Source organism: Schistocerca cancellata, chromosome 6, assembly GCF_023864275.1.
Source record: "Schistocerca cancellata isolate TAMUIC-IGC-003103 chromosome 6, iqSchCanc2.1, whole genome shotgun sequence".
Classification (NCBI taxonomy): Eukaryota; Metazoa; Arthropoda; class Insecta; order Orthoptera; family Acrididae; genus Schistocerca; species Schistocerca cancellata.
In genome coordinates this window covers 143294891-143308441 of record NC_064631.1, presented here as the reverse complement: position 1 = coordinate 143308441, position 13551 = coordinate 143294891, and the positions used below count along the sequence as shown (strand labels likewise).

Genomic DNA, 13551 nt, shown 5'->3' with positions numbered 1-13551 from the left:
CAGGAGATTTAAAGCTAAGCCAGTGGTGACTGTAGCAAGTTGTAAAACAATTTTACACAAGTGAAAAATAAGAAGATAAAAAACTATTAAACTCTATTTGTAGTAGTTGTCCAGCTTATTGAAGAGTGAATTTCTTTTATTACAGCCTGTTTCTAAAAATGTACGGTAGCCTGTAGTGGTGCACATTTGAGACCAGAAAGTTGATAAACAAAAAGATTTACTACTTTAGATGTTTAATTAATTAGTTTCTGTTGCTGGGTTGCTGTTAGTACTTTTTTACCATATCTATTAAGACTTTCTGTTGTCTTGGTTCTAGTTCAAATGATGTTTGGTGCTTTGATATGGATGACATGCTGTGGAGCAAAAAGGCAACTACGGAACTAAAACCGCATGTTCGATATGGACAGTCACAACTGACTTTGGATGACAGCAGCATTTTAATACTGGGTAAGTGAAATTTTTATCAGTGTAACGAAGTATTTCCTGAAGACTAATAGATAAATATGAAGCAGTAACAACATGTTAGTTGAAAATTAAGACACAGTAAGGAGGACTTCAGTAGGAACTGATTTTCTTGTAAGTCATCAGCCTTTAGAAGGGTTTGTTACTGCCCTTGATCTTTTCATATCATATGCTAATTTTTTCATCTCTGTATAATTACTACACTTAACATTGTCTATTAATCCTTACTCTTTGTCTACCCTTACTAATTTTCTGCATCTACTGCTCCTTCAATCACTAAGTTAAATTTTCATGGATGCTTTAGCTGTTGTCTGCCAGATATATCTCTTCTGGTCTTCATAGACTTATCATATTGCTTATTTATTTTATTACTTCTTCATTTCATGTTTTATCTGTCCAATTGGTTTTTTAACATTCTGTGATAGCACCACATTTCAAGTTTGTCCAGTGTCTTCTTCAGATTTCAAACGGTTCATGTTCCACTTCTGTACAATATTGTGTTTTAAGACCTATACTTCAGGAACTGCTTCATCATTTCTGCATCATTGCTAGTAGATATCTTTGTTGAAGAATGTTTTCTTCAACTGTGCCATACTTGTAATATCTTCCATGCTTTGACCGTCCTGTGTAATCTTGCTTCCTAAGAGGAGAATCCTGTGGATTCTTCTGTCACTATGTGTTTCCCAATTTTGCTGTTAAGTGAGTTGCTATTCCTCTTACAAGTACTCATTAACACCTTTGTTGTCGTCTTCTTCTTCTTCTTCTTCTTCTTCTTCTTCTTCTTCTTCAAGAATTTCCATGTTGTGATACACATCATTCCCTTGTTCTTTGTTGACTTCTTTCCACTTTGGCTCGTATCTTATGATTTTGGAAGGTTATCATCAGGTGTTCAGTCTGTTAAAATCCGTATTATTTTGTTTTTGTGGAGTTTTTTCCCAGTTTATAGATGTTCATTTCATTTCTAATATTATAATTTCTAATTATCTCTAATCTACTATATCCTTTTACTGCTCTGAGAAATCTCATTTCTGCTGCCTGCATTCTACTCTCTCGTTGTTTATGTTTCATCCATGACTCGCTTTCATACTGCAAACGAGGAACAGCAATGCTTTATAAAATGTCAGTCTCCCCCCCCCCCCCCCTCCCCCGGGCTCCTATTTATTGTACCACATATATTTGAGAATTTTGGAAGTTTCTTATTTGTATCTTTATTATGTTTACCTGTAACTTCACATCCTGGATTGTTAAAATATTTAACTTGTTTTAATATTTCATTAACACCATTTTTTTATCTTCGGACATATTTTTCCTTAAAAGCCATAGGTTTTGATTCTTATTCTTACATTTTCTGTCCTAGACAAATAAATTCTTTTTTGTAGGATACTTTCCTTTTGGTCAAAACGGTTGCATCCCCTACATATAAGAGACAAGATAAAATCGTGTCTGAATATCTGCATCAAACTGGGCTTTCCATTATCATAATGCACCATATGCATCAGATACATCTTAGAAAATGTAACTGATATTCTGCATCTGTACCTGACCTCTGTGTTTGTTAATATAGCATATTCTGTGCTAAATGCTTCTCTCTCCCCAACCAAATCTTGTTATCTGTTGGATATTTTTCTTCCTGAACCATGTGTTTTTCGCAATCAAACCATTTCTTTCACAAAACTCAGCCAGTTTGTACTTTCTCATTTTTTCCCCATATGCATATGGATCAATTCTCTCTTCATTCCATAGTCTTTCATTTCCCACAAAGGCATTTAAGTCATTCATCATTACCACTTCCACATCTATAATTTCATTTTATAATTCCTCTAGGAATTCCTCATTGTTCTCTTCTGTATTTCCTGCCTATGGTGCATATACTTGGATGAAGTTGTTCACACCATTACTTGTCCTCAGCCACATATTCATCCTGTCACTTGTGGATTCCACTGCTTCCAAATATTCTTTTACAATTGATTTTACTATTGTATGCACTCCATTTTTAGCCTCTTGTCTGCTACTCCAATAAAGTATGTGTCCTCTTCTCATTTTTCTTCTTTCTCTTCCCTTCCACCTGACTTCACTAAGCTGCAACATTTCTACATTCTCCCTCACCATGAAGCCTATCAGCTCTTCTGCCTTCAGTAAGAACCATCACATTAATGATATCCGCCTTCAATGCAGCTGTGACTAGTCGCCCACTTTTCACAGATCCCCAGCATCCCAAGGACTGTGCGTTGCCTGCAGGAGCACCAGGCCAATTTTGAAGTCCCGTTCCATATGTAGGGTATGCCAAGTATGCTGAGCTAAGTTTGCTGTCCATTTCTTTCAACAGGTTTTCTAGATCTTCCATGTCTGGCCAAAATGGCTATTTTTTCTGAAGACCTTAGCTTTCTGCTTGCACTTGTATTCCTCTTCCAAAATGTTCTTTCAGTTCCTGTTTTTGATTCTTTGATGTATAATCTGAACAAAGTCTTGGTAAACTGCAACTTTGCCTTACTCCCTTCATAACACAAACTTGTTTGTATTGATCTTCCACTTTTCTGATTGACACGTATAAAAGTATATGGCACTACCCTAGCTGTTAGAGCTACTAGTCCCTGTCTTGGGAAGGGAGAAGTTGAAAAGGAAAGTCAGTTTACTCAGACCCCAGGATGAGTAGGAGACCTGTTGTCATTTGTGGGTACACTGTTATTTGTTTGACATATAAATATCAGACAGTGGAATGTGCAGGATGGAGTAGCAACAATATGGAAAGGATAGACTGCTACTTATGACATAAAGGAGACGTTGAGTCACAGGCAGGCTTGTCTGCGATGCAGAGTCTCCTTTATGTAGTAACATATCAACAGCAATAATATGAGCTTTTGACTGAAAATTAATAGGTGTTTCATTTATTCAAGAAAGATGTAAATTAAGAATCAGTTTGGTTTAGTTAAATGAAACTATTGGAATTCACCTCTACACTGACAGCTAATAGTTGTGAAAGAAGAGACAGTTACTTAAACATTTTGTTGCCATTGCTCCATTTCCTCAACATGTGATTTTATATTTCTCATTAGTAACACATAACGCATAATCTTCATAGGTGGCTGTGGCGGTCCGAATATGGTTTTCAGTGATGTCTGGCTGCTCACTGCCACTGAACCTGTGTGGACGTGGCTGGAGGTTCAAGTAGAAAATCCTCAGTGGTCTGCCTCTCATATGTGGTGTCATCCAGCCTGTAAGGTGTGTGCTTCCTTGGATGAAACAATGTAAATATCATTAACTTATTGGTACAATGTACACTTGCATACAAATATCTTATTTTCCCCAGATTGGCCAGCAAGTTGTGGTATTCAGTAGAAATCCTGTATCTAATGCACCTGCACCCCCATATTCACCGCAGTGGAATAGGCCTTCAGTCTGCCGTGTCAACACTGTACAGCCTATTCGTAGAATGGAGGATGGAACAGAAGTGCCAAGGTTTGTTTTTTAAGAAATTATTCATAGCAGAAAAAAATATCTGATCAAATGGAGAAATATCTTTTAGTCACTACTGGAACAATTCATTAGTTTTTCAATAGTTATTCTGGTGAACTCTGGTTTATGATATTTCAGTTTCTTTTTACATGGTTTGCTGAAATGTGAGTTGCTGACATCTTGTTTTGAGTATTGTAGATGGGGTTGTTAGAGTAAAACACCAAGTTCTAAACCATTTGTATTTAACTCTATCAAGCAGCCTTCCTGTAGTGAAGTATTCACAACCAGTTTCTTTTATTTTGGAAAAAAAGTGACATTACATTTGGGGATATTATGTTGACTTATTGTAAGGTATTAGATTTTTTCATTTTTGACACAGTCACTTTTTTTGTGATACAGTCATAACTGGTTTAAGCCTTCAAAGGCCATTATCGGATGCTGCAGTAGAGAACAGAAAATCTTAAATGAAGACTTGAAACAAGTGCAGTTACTTTCACTATGTCTATTTGTGAGCTTAGTTAAGTGTTATTAACATGCATGTGGTTTGTACATATGGGTGGCATTTGATGAACAAGTGTTCATGTGTTGTCCGATTGACAAAAATCAGAAATCAAGGAGTTATTTACATACTATCGAGTGTACTTTCCCATCCCTACTCTTGACACTAGCTGCGCACGTTCTCTGTAAGACAATCTTCAATCATAAAAACCATAAAATATGACAGTTATCATGATAATATTTCAATCATTTATTCATCAAATATGAAAGTAAATACAGTCTGTTAAAACAGTAAACCCTATTTTAAGAAAGTAAGGTGTTTAACAATAAAAGAGGCAGAGTAGCAACCCTTATGGTGTATTTTTCGGTGCCCAGTGATTCTGTACTTCAGGCTTTATGCAGCTGCACATAAGTAGGAACGATTGCACAGAATGGATGACCAAGACAGTTCCTTGTTGCAGCTCTCTGGCTGTGAGGTATTTATGTTAGCTGGGTAGATGTTAGGAAACAGAAACATGGCCTGGTCAGCACTGTGTGGCACTTGTTCACGAGGTGGCCCATGATAAGCTGGAGCATGTATGGAAGGAGCAGCAACTAACGCAGCCAAGTTAATCATTGTAGGTATTAAAATATGCAGTAGTTGCAAACTCATTTTGTTCGTTTCGTGATGTAAACCTCTAGTTCTTCTAAGATATCTAACTGTCTACTTTTTACTTAATTGTTGTTCAACGTCACCAGTATCAAGTCTCTCTCTGTCCATCTTTATACAGATGGTTGTGGGACCTTGACTGTTCAGTACATCAAATCAAAACACCTTTCAGCCATCTAAATATCCAAATTGCTATTTTATTGAGCAACCAGTTTCGCTGATATATTATGCCATCTTTGGGTCCTCTGATTGACTGACGTGTAGGAAGATTCTCACCTTATGTCCAATCAAAATAGGGACCAGCATTCAAAGACTAATATCTGTAGATATTTTAGCTAGTTATCAGTTCAGTCATTCCTACCGGCTGAACAGTCAGTAAGTGATGATTGAAGTTATCGCTGTCTCAAAAATCTACATACAGCAGTCATTGAATGCTGGCACCCATTTTGACTGGACAGAAGGTGAGAATCTTTCTACACGTCAGTCAGTCAGGGGGCCCAAAGGTGGCGTAATATATCAGCGAAACTGATAGCTCAGTAAAATAACAATTTGTATATTTAAATGGCTGAAAGGTGTTTTTATTTGACATTCTGTACTGAACAGTCAAGGTCCCATCTGTATAAAGATGGACATACAGAGACTTGACATTGGTAACACTCAACAACAACTAAAAATTTTAAATTTTGTTGAAAAATGTAGGCAATTAAACATTTTAGAAGAAATGTAGATTTGTGTCATGAAACGATGAACAAAATGAGTTTGCAGCTACTGCATATTTTAATATTTACAGCAATTTATGTAGCTGAGTTATTTGTCAGGTACCTTCAAAAATGTTATTCTTCCTAAAGAGTCCTTGAGTCTTTCAAAACGTAATCATTATGGTGAATCAGTATGACTGTAATCCCCTTGGCCCCCATTATAACAAGAACTTTCTCATCTTGTAGATTATTATTTAGTTTTTGAATAATGTTATCGTCAGTAACTTCTTTATGTGAAAGTTTCTGTGGTCTCTCTAGGAACTTTTGCTTTTGACTGCTGTACTGAGTTGTTCACATCTACTCGATTTTCCTACTTCACTGTCCATTTTAATCTCCTAGACAGGTTTATTGAGGAGTTAGGCTTTCTTCAATCTTAAAATTAAAGAACTTACAAACAAAGCTAAGACTGACTTTAATAAGAACTGTTTAAATTTAGGGATAATTTCTAAAGATGCGAGAATAAAAATTAATAATTCTTCCCATAGTGTTCAAAAGATCAAACGTGAATGTAAATTAAGGGTGAGTAAAAACATTTGAGGGATGCCTATAAGATACAACAGATCTTAAGTGAAAAAATAATGATTGGACACCTATCACTCAGTAACAACCACACCAGTATAATTATCCAAACCAAGGAATATGATTGAGGATCATGTGCTCAAGGAAGTAGTTTTAGTTGGGACAAGACAAGAAAAGAAAATGGTTAATTTAATTTTTAACTGAAATAGACTGCAAAAAAGTAAAATACCCTAAGTCCACACATTTTTTAAATGTGTTGGAAATTTATCTACTATGGTTTGAAACATTGACAAAGAATGGCTTTTAAACAAATATGACCTGTTGAGTTGCAGACAGGCACAACTAAAAGACTGTTAAACATTATAGCTTTCTAATATTGTTGATTTCTAACCTGGAGTTTCCATTGTTTGGTCTAGCTTTTAAGTAGAGGTTTACAATCAATCTGTACTACTACAAACAGACAAATCATAATTTAACTTTGTTACAAACAACCTCCAAAAGTTCTTGACCGATTTACTTCAAATTTTTACACGATACTCTAATAGAAGTTCAGGAGAGAGAGTGATACTCTGTATGTCTGTATAAATGGCAAAGGTTGTTACCAAAAATCTCCAATATTTTTATGCAATACTTAAGTAAATGTTCAGAGGTACAAATGCCATCTTTTTAAAATATATATGCTATATAAATATGTATATACACACATATAAAAGAGAAACATTGTTAGCAAAATTCTCCAAATATTCTTGATTGGTTTATTTCATATTTTTACACAATGCTCTAATAAATGTTTAGACGGGCGTAGGCTACATATGTAGTTTATATGGTATGTAAATTTCTGATACTATGTAAAGTCAAGTCATTGTTTAAAGTTGTTACCAAAAATTTCAAAAAGTTCTTGATTGACTTACTTAAGATTTTTAAACATTCGGTTGGACATGGCCTTATATTTTTAATGTATATCACACACACACACAGACAGACAGAGAGAGAGAGAGAGAGAGAGAGAGAGAGAGAGAGAGAGAGAGGAGAAGAAGAAACATTTATACTAGAAATTTCTTAAGTGTTTTACTTCACTTTTGTACATGATGTTCTACTTCAAAGTTTTATGTGATACAGTAATAAATATTCAGTAGGAAATAGGCTACATATGCTATGTGATCAAAAGTATCCGGACACCCTCCAAAAACATACGTTATTCATATTAGGTGCATTGTGCTGCGACCTACTGTCAGGTACTCCATATCAGCGACCTCAGTAACCATTAGACATTGTGAGAGAGCATAATGGGACTGGGTCAACCTCGTCTGTTGACTGACAGACTCCGCCGACAGTTGAACAGGGTCATAATGTGTAATAGGCAGACATCTATCCAGACAATCACACAGGAGTTCCAAACTGCATCAGGATCCACTGCGAATACTATGACAAGGAAGAGGGAGGTGAGAAAACTTGGATTTCATGGTCGAGCAGCTGCTCATAAGCCACACATCATGCCAGTAAATGCCAAACAACGCCTCACTTGGTGTAAGGAGTGAAAACATAGGATGATTAAACAGTAGAAGAATGTTGTGTGGAGTGACGAATCATGGCACACAATGTGGTGATCCAATGGCAGGGTGTGGATATGCTGAATGCCTGGTGAACATTATCTGTTGTTGTTGTTGTTGTTGTTGTTGCTGTTGTTGTTTCGTGTGGCACTATCACAGCACAGGCCTACATTGATGTTTTAAGCACCTTCTTGCTTCCCACTGTTGAAGAGCAGTTTGAGGATGGTGATTGCATCTTTCAACATGATCGTTACTTGTTTATAATGCACAGCCTGTGGCAGAGTGGTTACAGGACAATAACACCCCTGTAATGGACTGGCCTGCACAGAGTCCTGGCCTGAATCCTATAGAACACCTTTGGGATGTTTTGGAACACCGACTTTGTGCCAGGCCTCACCAACCGACATCAATACCTCTCCCCAGTGTAGCACTCTGTGAAGAATGGGCTGCCATTCCCCAAGAAAGCTTCCAGCACCCGATTGAATGTATGCCTGCGAGATTGGAAGCTGTTGGGGCTAAGGGTGGGCCGACACCATACTGACTTCCAGCATTACCGATGGAGGGCATCACGATCTTGGACATCATTTTCAGCCAGGTGTCAGGATACTTCTGATCACATAGTGTATTTTTAATATTATGCTACATAAATATATATGTAATATATATAGAGAACATGCTGTTAGTAAAAATCTCAAAGTTTTTGGCCATTTTACTTCATATTTATGCATGAAAACCTACAAAATGTTCTGAGGGGCATAGTCTTTTTTTTTTTTTTTTCGCTTCCTGTGCTGTCCTGTGAGGTTTAATTTTCTTTCTTGCAGTCAGTTTGACCTTGGATGGCTGGGCATTGAAAGCATTAGACAAATTATTTCTTCCACAAAAATTGTTTACTCAACAATTTTCTGTTATGTTTTCTTCCTCACAGGAAGTTTTAAGAGGAATGAGGAAAGTCATATTTATGATGTATCGACTTTGCCTAAAATACTACTATTGTACCCTGTATCATCCAAAATTTCATAACCGTATCTAAAGAACTGAGTAATACTGTCATTGAAACTTCTATTCTTACCCCTTGCACTAATGATTCCAATTGAGCTACCCATTCATTTTAAGCGATTTCATTTCCCAGTGAAGGTTTCATTTATAACAACTAGGGACAGGAAAATTTTGCAAAAGTAATGCAAAATTAGCAGATTTTAGCAAAATAAAGTGAAATAGGCAACTTTCACAGTACATTGTGAAATTTGTAATCTTGCAGAGTGTAAAAATGTTATAAAAATGAGGACAGCAATTTACTAACATTCATAACTGATAGTTACTGAATATTAAAACTGCATTTTGGCTTCTAATCTTCCCAAGCCTGGGGGTTCACGTATGATCGTAAAATAACAGTTCATTTCCTGCCTAACAAACTTTCACTTGACAATGTAAATAGTGCCAAAATTAGCAAAAAGACATCATTATATTTGGCAAAAAAAGCACCACCAAATTTGGCAGAAAACACCATGGAATTTGGTAAAAAAAAAAAGAACACCACTGAACTCGGCAAGAAAACAGCTCCAAATTTGGCAAAGAAAAAGAATTTGGCAAAAATGCTGTGTGCGGATGCAAGCCTAGTTATTGACACCACTCTCAGTTCCAGGCTGTGGTGGCTTCGGTTACACAACTTGAGGTTGCAGTGTATTGTCATCATTATTGTGAGCCAGCTGTGGTGATCCAGTGGACAGCCAGCACAACCCACAAGTCTGCTGATTTACATCTATGTGTACATCATGGCAGAGGGTACACCCCTTTGTACCAGTTATTAGGCATTCTTCCTGTTTCATTCACATATGGAGTGCGGGATGACTGGTTGTTTAAATGCCTGTGTGCATGTAGTAATTATTCTGACCTTATCCTTATGATCCCACTGTGAGCAATATATAAGGAGTAGTGGTATATCCTTAGAGTATTCATTTAAAGCTGGCTCTTGAAACTTTGTTAATAGGATAGTTTATGTCTGTCTTCAGGAGTCTGCCAGTGCAGGTGGTGGCTCACGTCAGGACCAATGATGTGTGTCGCTTTGGATCAGAAGAGATTCTCTCTGTATTTCCGAGTGGGTAACAGAAGTAGTAAACCCCACCTTTCTTGCTAGTGAGATGAAAGCAGAGCTCACCATTTTCAGTGTAGTCGAGAGGACTGAGGATCTGGTACAGAGCCAAGTGGAAGGTGTGAATCAGAGGCTTAGACAGTTCTGCGACAGTGTAGGCTGCATATTTCTCACCTTGCGCCATATGGTGGTGGGGTTTTGGGTTCTGCAAAATAGATCAGGAGTCCATTACATGCAGGAGGCAGCTAGATAGGTAGTGGGGACTGTGTGGTGTGGATTCAGTGGTTTTTTAAATTAGAGTAGCTCGGGGAAACACAAAAAAGGTTTCAGTCTCAAAGCATGCAGGGCGAACACAGGAAGAACATGGGTCTATGTACCATCAGTATAACAGTTGTAAATTGTTATAGTTGTGTTGGGAAAGTACCAGAGCTCGAAGTGCTAATAGAAAGCACCAACGTTCAAATCGATACAGGTGCTGAAAGCTGGCTAAAGCTGGAGATATGTTCAGCCAAAATTTTTGCAAAGGACCTAACAGTGTTAGAAAGGATAGGCTGAATACAGTTGGCGGTGGTGTGTTTGTTGCTATTAGTAGTAGTTTATTTGTAGCATACTGAAATAGGTCGTTCCTGTGAGTTCGTATAGATTGAGAATAAAATAATATTTGGATCCTTTTATTGCCCTCCCAACTCACACAAAATGATTGCTGAGGGGTTCAAAGGAATTTCAAACATGTACCAGAGTCATACAACTATGGTAGGTGGTGACTTCAATTTACCCCTGATGTGTTGGTGAAATACATGTTTAAATCTGAAGGTATGCATAAAACATCATCTGAAATTGCACTAAACACATTCTTTGAAAATTATTTCAAGCAGTTAGTTTGTGAGCGTACTCGAATAATATATGATTGTGAAAACAATAATCCTGAGCTAATAATGAGCATCAAAACCGATGCAAGGATTAGTGAATACAGGATTGTCGTAGAAAGACTGAATACTGTAACTCCCAAGTCCTCCATGAATAAATGAAGAATACAGTGGAACTTCACATAATTTGTTTCAGAATCTTACTTGTTAAGTGAAACAATTTGTTCCATATAAATTAATGTAAAATATGATAATACATTCCACGCAGAAAAAATACTAAAAGTTGTATCTTATTCATGCCATTTATTCAAAGAAAATTATACATACAGTATTATGTACTTTGAATATAATAGAGGGAAACATTCCACGTGGGAAAAATATATCTAAAAAGAAAGATGATGAGACTTACCAAACAAAAGTGCTGGCAGGTCGATAGACACACAAAAAAACACACAAACATGCACACAAAATTCAAGCTTTCGCAACCAACGGTTGCCTCATCAGGAAAGAGGGAAGGAGAGGGAAAGACGAAAGGATTTGGGTTTTAAGGGAGAGGGTAAGGAGTCATTCCAATCCCGGAAGTGGAAAGACTTACCTTAGGGGGAAAAAAGGACAGGTATACACTCGCGCACACACACACATATCCATCCGCATATACACAGACACAAGTAGACATTTGTAAAGGCAAAGAGTTTGGCCCAAACTCTTTGCCTTTACAAATCTCTGCTTGGAGATGGCTGCTTTGCTGTGGCTCACAACACCGTGGATGCTGGTTCTTCTCTTAAACTTCTTGAACCACCAACAGCTTCCTTTAAACACTTCTTCAGCTGCAGATGATTCTGGCATCGTCATGTCAGTGAAAATCATTCTCGCCTTCTCAAAAATGGTGTTCTTGTTAATAGTGTTGCCTTTCAATTGCTTTTGATTTATCCATATAAGGAACAATGTTTCAGCATTGTCCAGAATACAAAACCGTTGTTTATATACTCCTGTCACTACCTTTAAAGCATCTGACTCCTTAATCTTGTCCTTGTTCTTGAGGATGGTGCAAATATTTGATGTAAACTGATTGTATGTGCATGCTAAATCAGCAATGCTCACACCACGTTTGCATTTTTCAGTGATTTTATGTTTCATTTTTAAGGTCATTTTCTTTCTCATGTGGCCCTGTTCTTGTGGCTTTATCTTCAGGGACATTTCTATGTAGGTTATTACAATTTGCACACAAAGAAAACACTATGTGAACACAAGTTTAGAAAAATGTGTGATCACAAGCTGCACTGTGATGGTAGCAGAAAGAGCGCTAACCTCAGACTGCAGTATGTACTAAAGACATTGTTCATAAGCTGTTGCTGACAATGAAAGGTGCTCATATTGCTGAATGAGATCCCACCATGCATGAACGGCTGATGATGTCACGCTAAACTGTCGTCACTCGTTATGCGAAACATCGCTTATTAAGCGAGTCATTTATTTACAATTTGTTTTGCTCATTATGCGAATTTTGCATTATGGGAGGTGCTCGTTAAGCAACATTCCACTGTATATCTATTCAGAAAGGCAGATATAAATTCGCTTGATGCCTACATGAAAGACAGTTTCCACTTCTTCCAAATTAACAATGTAAGTGTAGACCAGATGTGACTTGAATGCAAATAAATAGTATGAACAGCAATTGAGAGACTCGTAGCAAATAAATTAATTAATGATGGAGCAGATCCCCTGTGTTACACAAAAGAGGTTTGAACATTGTTGCAGAAACAACAAAAAAAACCTGCCAAATTTAAATGAACGCAAAATACTCAAGATTGGCAATCTTTTACAGAAGCTCAAAATTTAGCGCAGACTTCAATGCAAGTTGCTTATAGTAGTTTCGGCAATGAAGCTTTGTCTCGAAACCTGGCAGAAAATCCAAAGACATTTCGGCCATATGTAAAGTATGCTAGCAGCAGCAAGACACGATCAGTGCCTTCTCTGGGAGATATCTGTGGAAATACTACCAATTACAGTGCAGCTAAAGCAGAGTTACTGAACATAGCCTTCCGAAATACCTTCACCAAGTACAACAAAGTAAATATTCCAGAATTTGAATCGAGAACAGCTGCCAGCATGAGTAACTTAGAAGTATATATCCTAGGAGTAGTGAAGCAACTTAAATCGCTTAATAAAAGAAAGTCCTTGGTCTCGACTTTATATTAATTAGGTTCTTGTGACAGTATGCTGATGCAATAGCTCCATACTTAACAATCATATACAACCACTCACTCAACGAAAGATCCATAGTCAAAGACTGGAAAGTTTCACAAGGCACACCAATGCTCAAGAAAGGCAATAGGAGTAATTCACTTTATTACTGGCCCATCAGGGTTATAAATACAAAATCAAATAGGGGTAATGCAGGAGTAGGTTTAATAATGAATAAAAAAATAGGAGTGCGGGTTAGCTACTACAAACAGCATAGTGAACGCATTATTGTGGCCAAGATAGACACAAAGCCCATGCCTACTACAGTAGTACAAGTTTATATGCCAACTACCTCTGCAGATGATGAAGAAATAGATGAAATGTATGACGAGATAAAAGAAATTATTCAGGTAGTGAAGGGAGATGAAAATTTAATAGTCATGGGTGACTGGAATTCGTCAGTAGGAAAAGGGAGAGAAGGAAACATAGTAGGTGAATATGGATTGGGGGGAAGGAATGAAAG

The 13551-nt window shown here is 37.2% G+C and overlaps 1 protein-coding gene across 1 annotated transcript in view; it reads left to right on the top strand.

The window, feature by feature from the left end:
* LOC126191328 (F-box only protein 42) overlaps positions 1–13551 on the top strand; it is a 60862-nt gene that overhangs the window by 32368 nt on the left and 14943 nt on the right. The window contains exons 5-7 of the mRNA XM_049932160.1: positions 317–447; positions 3542–3681; positions 3770–3918. Coding sequence (XP_049788117.1) covers positions 317–447; positions 3542–3681; positions 3770–3918 — 420 coding nt within the window. The remainder of the gene's footprint in view (positions 1–316; positions 448–3541; positions 3682–3769; positions 3919–13551) is intronic.